Source organism: Arabidopsis lyrata, assembly GCF_000004255.2.
Source record: "Arabidopsis lyrata subsp. lyrata unplaced genomic scaffold ARALYscaffold_1, whole genome shotgun sequence".
Classification (NCBI taxonomy): Eukaryota; Viridiplantae; Streptophyta; class Magnoliopsida; order Brassicales; family Brassicaceae; genus Arabidopsis; species Arabidopsis lyrata.
Genome location: NW_003302555.1, coordinates 24,803,497 through 24,815,096, shown reverse-complemented (window position 1 = coordinate 24,815,096; position 11,600 = coordinate 24,803,497). Strand labels below are relative to the sequence as shown.

The 11,600-nt window shown below is 36.0% G+C and overlaps 2 protein-coding genes across 2 annotated transcripts; both read left to right on the top strand.

Annotated features, from left to right (window-relative positions):
- The first annotated feature begins 1,913 nt into the window (after window positions 1-1,913).
- On the top strand, window positions 1,914-4,906 carry LOC9330192 (uncharacterized PKHD-type hydroxylase At1g22950). Its single transcript, XM_021010718.1, has 9 exons — window positions 1,914-2,522; window positions 2,840-2,887; window positions 2,968-3,144; window positions 3,220-3,370; window positions 3,456-3,542; window positions 4,020-4,144; window positions 4,252-4,373; window positions 4,449-4,560; window positions 4,649-4,906. The coding sequence occupies exons 1-9, from the start codon at window positions 2,238-2,240 to the stop codon at window positions 4,685-4,687; spliced, it is 1,146 nt and encodes a 381-aa protein (XP_020866377.1). The 5' UTR covers window positions 1,914-2,237; the 3' UTR covers window positions 4,688-4,906.
- A 5,990-nt stretch (window positions 4,907-10,896) lies between these two features.
- LOC110224602 lies at window positions 10,897-11,600 on the top strand. Its single transcript, XM_021010906.1, has 2 exons — window positions 10,897-11,221; window positions 11,512-11,600. Exons 1-2 carry the CDS (start codon window positions 10,930-10,932, stop codon window positions 11,544-11,546), a joined length of 327 nt encoding a protein of 108 aa, XP_020866565.1. The 5' UTR covers window positions 10,897-10,929; the 3' UTR covers window positions 11,547-11,600.

Sequence of the window (11,600 nt, the reverse complement as noted above, 5' to 3'; positions counted from 1 at the left end):
GGGTGTTGAGTTAGGCTCCCTACAGATATTTGCTTGATTGGGTTTTCAGATGCTGATTGGGGTACTTGCAAAGATACACGACGATCTGTTACTGGTATTTGTGTTTTTCTTGGCAATTCACTTATCTCATGGAAGTCAAAGAAACAACATGTTGCTAGTAGCAGTAGCACGGAAGCAGAATATAGAGCAATGGCAATGGCTTCTGATGAGATGGTATGGTTAAATCAACTTCTGAAGGATCTTCGAATCTCTGTGACAACTCAAGCTAAACTGTTTTGTGACAATAAGTCAGCAATGCATATTGCCAATAATCAGGTCTTCCATGAAAGAACCAAGCATGTGGAGATAGATTGTCACAGAACAAGGGATCGGATTAAAGATGGTTTTCACAAAGTTCTTCATGTTGCAACAGCAAATCAACTTGCTGATATCTTGACAAAGCCTCTGCATCCGGGTCCTTTTCACTCACTTCTTGGACGTATGTCTGTTTCAACAAGTGTTAACAATTTATTTATAGATTAGTATATAGGTTTCGGTATATATGAGATTTCCAAATCTAAAAAAAAAAAAGATTTCCAAATCTAAGTAAACTCAAAAAGTTTTGTTTAATGTATTCACAAATATTACATGGTACGTAATTAAAGACTGATTATATCAAACAATGCGAAGAAAAACTTCTTACCTCCTAATTAATGACTTAATGCGATAAGAAATATTGAACAAGATTGTAAATATTCATCGTAAAAACTTTTCAGTATTATATACGGTTCATATAAACTTTTGTTAGGGTTTGTTGGGTAAGTGACATTATTAATATGGTACATACATGTACATTGGTACCTCTCGATGTGTGTTGTGTGTTTGTGTTTGGAGGAAGGTACATGAAGAAACAGTCAATGACTTGGTATGTCATTCCTTTACTGGTTATCGATTTCATTCCTTTGAAGTAGAATCGTCTTTCCTATATATACACACCACTCTCCATTACACCTTTTACTCTTCACTATGCTCTCTCTATATATAGTCTCTATCCTCACATATTATATATATATATCAAACCACAAGAATGTTGTATGTATAGTGGAGGGTGATAGTGTGGTTGCTGACAGAAGATAGAGAGCACTAAGGATGATATGCAAAACACACACATATATGTGCTTCTAATTGTATTTCATACTTAACATCAATGTTGATGTGAATCGTGAAAAAAAAAAAAGAGAGAAGAGCTAGAGGAGCATCTGCATCTCTATTCCTATGTGCTCTCTATGCTTCTGTCATCACCTTTTTTTCTCTATTTCTCTCTACACATTACATATTCACATATATGTATGTATCTTACTTATACACCATGATATGTCTATATATATGTATGGTTATATTGCATTCTCATACTTTCATGCTAGTTAAATTATAAATATTTTATATTTTCTTTTGTTGTGTGTGAGAAAAGTGACTTATTTTACCCAACAATCAAGTTTCTGTTTCTTGGGTTTGCATAGGTTCATGTTATATATGGACATTAGCATGCATATGACACAATTATACGCATCCCTAGACATTTGAAACATATACTAATTTAGTGGTTTCGTATATACTACAACACATAATTAAGTACTACTCTTTAAGAAATATCATATATAATATACATATAGTCATAGACTTATACTATTCTCCATTTCAATCAATCAAGTAGAGAGTTTTTTTTTTTCTTTTTCTTGACACAACTCAATGGATTGTTGATAAATTATAGATTTTCATTCATGGATCTCTTTATGATAAAGTGGATAAAAAAACACACCAATAAAATGACGAATATTTCAATTAAGTCAATTTTGTTGCATTTTCTTAGCAAACGAATTATTATAATTTTCATATTCACTTTACTGAATTTGTTTAGCGCAAACTAGCCACAAAAATAATTCTCCATCAATTTAGTTCTCAAGTTTCATGATCTTGGTCGCTAATAACCGGGAAATATGAAAAGGAATCTCAACCGGAAAGTACCGATTATTGTGTAACCGGTTCAAATCATTTTTGGGCCGTAATAATGGGCCGAGAATCCATAGCCCCATATCGCGTGACGCGTGTTCGAAACGCGCCGATGACACAAAAAGCCAATAAATTCTCGGAGGGAAATTTGTGAAAAGCCCTAAACTTCAACGGAAACCCCAAAATCCCCAAATCGAGAGAGGTTAAAGAAACTTCAATTTCTCTTTTCTTGAAGTGATCGGCAAGAGATGGCGGTGGACGGTGACGGAACTGTTGGTGGTGGAGATTCTCAACCACCGGTGACTACTGCGGCGGCGACGACAGAGATGGCTATCGCGAGGCTGAGTCGGTTTCCTAACATGGAGCATATTTCTGATAACTACGAAGATCTGAAACTGGAATTTAGCTCTTCCATGTTAAGCTCGCTAGAGAAGTACTTGCCGCCGGCAATGCTCACGGCGAACAGAGAAGAGAAGGCCAAATTCATGTCAGACATTTTGCGCAAGTACATTTCCCGCGAAGAATGTTCCAAAGTAATGGCTCTGATTTCTTTCGTTTTGATCCCAATTTTGTTAAATCGAATTCGGATTTGATTCTTGTTAGTTTCTTTCTGTCATCAAATTGATACGAATCTGAGAATGATCTTTAGCTTTGTCTTGTAAACACATAGAATCTGTGAAATTGGAATTGCTTCTGAAGTTCTTGCGATAGTGTTTCTTGTTAGATTCTTTAAAATTGCGGAAATTTACCAAACTCTGATACGAATCAGAGTGATCTTTAGCTTTTTCTTGTGAACACATAGAATCTGGTTACGTTCTCAGAATAGTTCCATGTCGATATAATGTTACAGGCTAATTGGCGCAAGACCTATTCGCAGAGGATAAAATCCAATTATCAGGTGAGATGCCTTTGCTCGTCTTTTGTTTTGTTTTCTTAAATTCCTTCATGCCAATTTTTGTAATGTTTCCTTTTCTGCAGCCACTTTGCAGGGAGTTGTATAATTTTGATCCCGAATTGTTTCTGCTTCCCTCTTTCCGAAAGGCGATCAGCGACAACACAGAGGAAAGCTTCAGACGCATCATTTCTGAACCGTTTCCTGGTGTTTTTGTCTTTCAAATGTTTCAGCCTGATTTCTTTCAGAAATTGATAGTAGAGGTAAATAACCCATCATCTTGCCACTTATCCTATTACCTCTTTGTTTTATTCATTTGCTGCTGTTTGATTTATCAGGTAGAAAATATCAAAAAGTGGGCTCATGAGAAAAAGTTCCAAATTAGGAGACCGTACCACACGAGTAGATACGGTGTTGTGCTTGATGACTTTGGCCTGGATATCATGCTTAAGACACTCATGGAGGATTTTATCTTTCCTATTTGCAAAGGCAAGGAAGTATTTTACTTAAACGCATTAGAAAGACTTCGTTAAGCCTATTTAATAACACTAAACTTCACTCTGCTGTCTTGCAGTATTTTTCCCTGAACTGTGTGGAACAATGTTTGACTCTCACCATGGATTTATTGTTGAAAATGGTGAAGATAGGGATGCTCCATTAGGTGAGTCCCTTTGATTTTCTGCTGTTACTTTACAGCAACGATTCTGCAAAAGTTCTCATAGGACCGTACAATCTTTCATGGAGTGCAAGAATATTCTGTGATACTTAAGCTGCTTAGAGAAAAACAGAGTGAATTCTTTAATAGCGAACATAAATCTTTTCACCAAAGTCCTGGTGATTGAATGGTCTTTTTTTGAAGTGTGTCTATGTTTGTTCAGTGGATTAGCTGAGGTACATTTGCAGTGTGTCTATGTTTACTGTTAGTTGGAAAAAGTATGAATGTCTCCATTTTTAGGAAGAGAGGAAACAGAATAGTTACATGATGGATGATATATTAAAATGCTTATATGACTAATGTCTGGGAAAATCGTCCGGGGCAGACCACTACTGACTATTTGTTTAGGCAATGGATGTTTCTTTTTATTATTCTGTGTTCCACTCAGTTGACTAGTGCATTAATTATCTTTTAAATCTGCAGACCATCATTTTGATGATTCAGAAATAACATTGAATGTTTGTGTGAGGAAACAATTTGAGGGAGGGGAAATATCTTTCATTGGCACACGGTGCGTGAAACATATGCGAACAAATATAAAGCCAGAGGTATGTGAGTCCTTTCGATGAGCTTTTTTGTCCTATTACATTCCAATATTTCGTATATGGCAAAATGGTTAAGTTATGAAGGAATTAACTATTTCTCTCTGAAGCAGGAAGTTTTTCATTACAGTCATACACCGGGTCAAGCTATACTTCACCGTGGCCGCCACCGCCATGGTCCCAGAACCACCACAAATTCTTGTTCTCGGGCCAATATGATTCTTTGTTGCAGAAAGTAAGCAATTTTGAAGCTTGCCTCAGGATTTCAGATGACAAATCAATCACATTTTACTCTGTGTTTCTATTGCAGCTCTTTGTTTAGAGAGATGGAAACTTATGAGAAGGAATTCCCAGAGTGGTGCGGTCAATGCGCCCATGAAAAGAAAGAAAAGGAAAGCCAGAGTCTTGCTGCCAAAAGAAAGGTTAAAATAAAAAGGACATGATTTTGCACAAGTTTATAAGATGTTTGGTTTTAGCATGGTTATGAACCTGTGGGGGTCCTTATTGCAGGGGATGATTAGAATTGTGGGTGGAGGCAAAGCTCGATGAAACATAACACATAGCGTACACAATTGGTCAAGCCCTGAAGTTTTTGCTTTTCCCTTTTTTCAACTCTTTACTTGAGAAACTGAGTATATGTAGAATCATTTGATGTAAATACGTCTTTGTATATTGAATCTTCTTGTCTCTCACACTACTATGTACACGAGATTTAATTGTACAAGGAACCATATAATGTAGATCAGATTGCTATTTTTTTTTTCTTGATTTGTTGGTTTCAAGATAGTTTTCTTGTTAAAACTAGGAAATATTGGTATGGGTTGGGAAAAATGTCGTTTTATCTCCCAACTTTCAAAAAGTGGCCAATTAATACGTCAACTTCATATGTGGCCATTTAAAACATGAAATAAACGTTGACTAACGTTTGAGACATGAAAATTCGTTGACCAGGCTAAAATAGACATGCCGTTATCAGTCGTTAACGGAACCTCTAACGCCCGTTATCACCCGTAACGACTCTGTTAATCAACTTTCAAATTGTGGCCATTTTAAACATCAACTTCATATGTGGCCATTCAAAACATGAACTAAACGTTGACTAACAATTTGAGACATGAGAATTTGTTCACTAGGCCAAAATAGACATGTCTTAATCAGTCATTAACAAAACCTATAATACTTGTTATTACCCGTTATCGACTCTGTTAGTCTGCCAAAAACGACGTCGTTTTGAAAATAATCGAGAGGAAATCAGGACAAATTTTTTGTTTAAAGCATAATCCAAGGACATGGTTTGATATATAGATAATCATAGAGCCAGTAATTGGAAGCAAACATCGTTTATATATTTGTTTTAAATCTAAAAAGGAATCATGGAAGCAAACTTGTAGACCCATCATAGGACTAAATGTAGCTTTTCTGAAATGGAGATGGAGATAATAGGACTATTCATCTTGTTTGAGCTGTTGTAGAAATAGATTTGGGGATTTGGTGTTTTCATTTGGGAAAAATCTTGATTTTCTCTCGATTTTCCTCAAAACGAAGTCGTTTTGGACATACTAACAAAGTCGTTAACGGGTGATAACGGATGTTATAGGTTCTTTTAACGAATGGTGGCGACATGTCTATTTTGGCCTGGTCAACGAATTCTAATGTTTCAAATGTTAGTCAACGATTAGTTCATGTTTTAAATGGCCACATATGAAATTGATGTTTAAAATGGCCACAATTTGAAAGTTGACTAACAGAGTTGTTAGGAGTGATAACGGGCGTTAGAGGTTCCGTTAACGATTGATAACGGCATGTCTATTTTGGCCTGGTCAACGAATTTCCATGTCTCAAACGTTAGTCAACTTTTATTTCATGTTTTAAATGGCCACATATGAAGTTAACGTATTGATTGACCACTTTTTGAAAGTTGGGAGATAAAACGACATTTTTCCCGTATTTTTTTGGTTATATGCTATAGGTTTATACATATGTATGAAATATGTAGATTGTTGGATACTAGGGCATTGAAATGGCGACGCGTAATAATAAAGAGTAAAGACGGAGCGACGCGTAATGATTAACATAGAAACGTCCCAAACGTCAAAACCCTCTAGTTGAGTGATATGGAGTATGGCCCTGTTCGTTTGCGATCAGCGACAGCGATCAGCGACAGCGACCAGCGACCAGCGACAGCATATATTGTTCGTTTGTCTGTAGCTGGATTCAGCGACCGAAACCAGCGACTGTTGCTAACGGCTGTCGTTGTGTTGTTCGTTTGACTGTCGCTCAAAACAATCGCTGTATTTTTGAAATTCTGAAATTATTATTTATGACAATTTATATTTTAAAATAAAAATGTAAATTACATATATCATACACCATTAGAAAAAATAAATCAATACATTTCTTTACTTTAATTTTATCAAATTTAATTTGACTATAATTACTTGAATTATTTGAATTTAATTTTAATAAGATTTATTTTAATTTATTTCTATTTTATTTTAATTTAATAAAATTTATTTTAATTTAGATTATATTTAATTTGATTTATTTGAATCTAATTCAGTTTAATTTAATTATATTTAACTAAGTTTAGTTTTGATTATATATAATTTAGTTTAGTTTAATTTAATTTAATTTATTTTTGATTATTTTTTAAATTTATATTTTTTGATCGCTAAGTTGTTCGTTTGCCTGTCGCTGGATTCAGCGACCAAAAGCAGCGACTGATAGCTGAAACCAGCGACTGGTCGCTAAAAATTTTAGCGACTGAAAATTGCGGTCGCTGGTCGCTGGCGGCTGTCGCTGCGATTGGTCGCTGAACCAGCGACAGGCAGACGAACAACTTTTGGTCGCTGTCGCTGGTTTCGGTCGCCAGCGACAGGCAAACGAACATGGCCTATATGATATATTTTTTTGTGAGCTGTCTGTATTTTTTTTTTGTTAAGAAAATGCAACAAAATTGACATGATTGAAATATTCTTAATTTTTTTTTTTTGAGTTCTTTTCTTTACTAATCTTTTGGTTTTCTAAATAAGCGCCTAATCTCTGATATAATTGTAAGTCTTGTCCAAACATATGAATATTTTGTAAATTTTTGTTATTTTATATATTACATGGAAGTGAAGTATTTTTGTTGGTGTTGATGCAGTAAAGTGAAATGTGTTTGTGTCTTGTTTGTGTTCTTATGTGGATCTGAACAAAGCATATACATAGTTTTAACAATGACCAGGCTTGGCGCACAAGCCAAACAAGTGAAGCAATAAATTGAAGCATTAAAATTTTGAGGACATTTTTTAAGCAAATTTTTCTTTAAGTTTTTTTATATAAAAATAATATTATAAGCCTTTTTATAAGCCAAAATTAGCCAGAAAAAGATTTTTAATCTTCCAGTTTGAAGATAATATTGGGGCAGGACCAATAGGGGAGTGGAGCTATGAAGAAGGAATCCAGTAAATTGAAAGGAATTTGTTAGACCAGCTTACAGCTCTTTGTCTTATTCTATCCACTATGGATGAAAACAGATCTTTGCCTTTTTTTCCCGAACATTTCTGGTAGGACTAAGTATTTGCCAACCTTTCCGCTTTTTCCTATCTTTACCAAAGGAAGTAATGACCGGTCTATGGTCAGAACCCTCAAATCTTAAGTATTTTGTTCTTCTTGAAGGAAAAATCTCAGACCAGCTAGAATTTGCCAAGGCACGATCCAATCTGCATTGGACCACATGAGAATATTTAACTCCCCTCCAAGAAAGCGGGTCACCAGAACATTTGAGATTAAATAAATTACATTTGAGAAGAAAGAGCGAAAATCAACAAAATCTATTATCTCTTTCGGGACTTCTCATTTTTCAGAGTTAATTACAGTAGAACCTCTATAAATTAACACTCGATAAATTAATAAACACGATAAAATAATAAATTATGCCGGTCCCGAGTCGGGTCAATGTAAAAATTAACAAAATTCGATAAGATAATAAGATAATAATTTTTTAAAAATCTTATATAAAAATATGGTCCCAATAACATCATAAATTAATAATCACAGAATATATATATATATATATATATATATTTATAAATAAGATAACATATAATATATGATTTTAATGTTTTTTTTTTAAGTATTAAATTTTCGTTAGAGTTTGTCTCGAACTTTAATTGTATCAAACAAGTTTTTTTGTCTCTAACTTTTATTAAATTATGTTGTGTTTTAAACTATCATATTATAGTATCGTTTATAACTTCGTAATACAATTAGCCATAATTTTTTCTAGTTTTCAACTTCTTAGTATGCTTCATTTTCGTTTTAATAGTCTACAACATTGTTAATTTATGATAATTGAAGTTAGTAATCATAAACTTAAATTTAATTTGTGTATATCATTTGTATAAATGAATTTAATTAAAGTCTTTGTGATTTAAATTTCAAATGAATTTTTTTGAAATATTAAATTTTCAATTCTAATATTACAAAAATTATAACTTCTAAATAATTAATTTTATGTATATTGACTTGTCTCAACTCATATTTTTAAAAAAATTTGAACAATTAAACAAAATATCTCTATAAATTAATAAATATTAATTTAAAGTGTAAATTAATAAATATAAATTTATAGATAAATTAGTATCACTATAAATTAATAAAATATCATGGTCCCAACATTATTAATTTATAGAGGTTTTACTGTACGATAAAGTGAAAAAAACACACCATAAACAAAAATTCACGAATATTTCAATAAAGTCAATTTTTTGCATTTTCTTAGCAACCAAATTTTTATAATTTTATATTCACTTTACTGAAAATTCATTAAAGCTCTTTAGTTTCATGATCTTGGTCGCTAAGTAACCGGGAAATATGAAAAGTCAACCGGAAAGTACCGATAGTTCTAAGTAACCGGTTCGAAGCATTTTTGGGCCCCTTATAATGGGCCGAGAATCCATATATCGCGTGTTCCAAAAGCGCCGGTAACACAAAAAGGCAATAAATTCTCGGAGGGAAATTTGTGAAAAGACTTCAACGGAAACCCCAAAATCCACAATCCCCAAATCGAGAGAAGTTAAAGAAACTTCGATTTTGATCGGCAAGAGATGGCGGTGGACGGTGACGAAACTGTTGGAGGTGAAGATTCTCAACCACCGGTGACTACTGCGGCGGCGACGACAGAGATGGCTACCGCGAGGCTGAGTCGGTTTCCTAACATGGATCACATTTGTGATAACTACGGAGATCTGAAACTGGAATTTAGCTCGTCCGTGTTAAGCTCTCTAGAGAAGTACTTGCCGCCGGAAATGCTCACGGCGAACAGAGAAGCGAAGGCCAAATTCATGTCTGACATTTTGCGCAAGTACATTTCCCGTGAAGAATGTTCCAAAGTAATGGCTCTGATTTCTTTCGTTTTGATCCCAATTTTGTTAAATCGAATTCGGACTTGATTCTTGTTAGTTTCTTTCTGTCATCAAATTGATGCGAATCAGAGAATGATCTTGTGAACTATTGAGGATACTAGAGGATATTTTCCTAATCTTGTAGATATTACCAAATCTCTATTATGTATATTTACCTTTTGATTTAGCTAGCTAGGGTTTTGAATGAGAGTTCTCTTCTCTTTGTATAAAGACAAGACCTTTGAGTCTAAGGAATACAAGTCATTCATTCATATATTCTTGAGTTTGACATGGTATCAGAGCCCGACAATCTCTTTTGAAATCTCGACAATCTCTTTCTTTTCCACGCCTCTCGGCATCTCTGTTACAAGCCTCTCGGCTTCTCTTTCTTTTCCACGCCTCTCGGCATCTCTGTTACAAGCCTCTCGGCTTCTCTTTCTTTTTCACGCCTCTCGGCATCTCTGTTACAAGCCTCTCTGTTCTTTCTTCTTTTGCTCTGTTTTCTCGGCAATCTCTTCTTAAAACAGAGCACTTACGATGGCTTTGACAACAACAAATCCGAAACACAAGACTATCACTCCATACGACCTTACCTCTAATGATAACCCAGGGGCAGTGATCTCTCAGCCTCTGCTCACTGGTTTCAACTACGATGAATGGGCTCTTAACCTACGGATGGCCTTGAGCTCTAGGAAGAAGTTTGGCTTCCTCGATGGGAGCATATCACAACCGGCTGCGGGCTCTCCTGAGCTTGAGGATTGGACTGCAAACAACCACTTGCTTGTTGGATGGATCAAACAGACGATTGAACCAAAAATTAGATCGACGATTTCAACAAGAGAAGTAGCCAAAGATCTTTGGGACATCATCAAAAAGAGGTTCTCCATCAAAAGCGGGGCTCGACTACAACAGCTCCGCAACTCTCTGGCTAACTGCAAGCAAAACGGGTCAAGCGTTGATGATTACTTTGGCCGTCTCACGAAGTTGTGGGATGGAATCGCTGAGTGTATGAATTCGAAGAAGTGTAGCTGTGGAAAGTGTGAATGCGACCTCAATTCTGCTCGTGATAAGGAAATTGAAACTCTCCGAATTCATGATTTTCTCTCGGGCCTAGACGACTCTACTCATGGAGTTATACGTTCCCAGATTTGTGCTATAAGTCCACTCCCTGATTTGGATACGGTTTATCAAACCATTACTCAAAATGAAACGTTACGATCCAATGTGACGAATGATGTGGCTGTGATGGGTTTTGCTTCTCAGGTTTCTGGTTTGAGCTCCTCTCACAATTCGAATCCGGTCTTCACACGAGATGTCACGAAACGCAACAACAGTTTTTCTGGCCCATCTCGCTTTGGACCTGGTAACAAAGATCCATCCCGACAGTGTTCTGCTTGTGGCCGTATGGGCCATGAAGCTTCTTCATGCTTTAAGGTTGTGGGTTACCCAGAATGGTGGGGTGATCGACCACGCAACCGGAATGATACCCGGAGCTCTCCGAGTATTTCTGCTGGCCGAGGACGTGGTGGTGCTCCTCGAGCAAATCTCACGCAAATTGTGAATGCTAACTCCGCTGCTATTGGATCTTCTGAGATTACTGAGGCTGATCGACAAGGATTGTTGGGAATGACTGATGAACAATGGAAGATAGTGGAAAAAGTTATCAATGCTGGCAAAGGATCCTCTCAACTAAGTGGTAAGAGTAACGAAGTTGTTTGGTTTTTAGATACCGGAGCAACACATCACATGACAGGTCGCTTTGATCTCTTGACGAACCTTCGTGACATAGCTCCGGTCTCGGTTTCTCTTCCAGCCGGCAAAGACGCCATTGCAACGAAACAGGGGACCGTGAAATTAACCTCTAAATTGTCGATTAATAATGTTTACTTGGTCCCGGGTTTTCATATAAATTTGATCTCTTTTGGCCAGCTAGTCACCGATAAAAATCTTGTAGGACAAGTAACTGACCGACTTATGATTTTACAGGACCGCATCACGAGGACGCTGATTGGGTCGGGTGAACGAGAGGGAGAGGGGTTGTACCGGTTTCGCGGGATTGAGACAGTGGCGGCATT

What these genes read in the sequence shown, in the direction of transcription:
- LOC110224602 (XM_021010906.1), top strand. Translation starts at nt 10,930, where the DNA reads ATGGGCCATGAAGCTTCTTCATGCTTTAAGGTTGTGGGTTACCCAGAA. An exon ending in AGGATCCTCTCAACTAAGTG is followed by an intron (nt 11,222 to 11,511) that starts GTAAGAGTAACG and finishes ATGATTTTACAG; the next exon opens with GACCGCATCACGAGGACGCT.
- LOC9330192 (XM_021010718.1), top strand. Translation starts at nt 2,238, where the DNA reads ATGGCGGTGGACGGTGACGGAACTGTTGGTGGTGGAGATTCTCAACCA. An exon ending in CCCGCGAAGAATGTTCCAAA is followed by an intron (nt 2,523 to 2,839) that starts GTAATGGCTCTG and finishes ATAATGTTACAG; the next exon opens with GCTAATTGGCGCAAGACCTA. An exon ending in GAACAAATATAAAGCCAGAG is followed by an intron (nt 4,145 to 4,251) that starts GTATGTGAGTCC and finishes TCTCTGAAGCAG; the next exon opens with GAAGTTTTTCATTACAGTCA.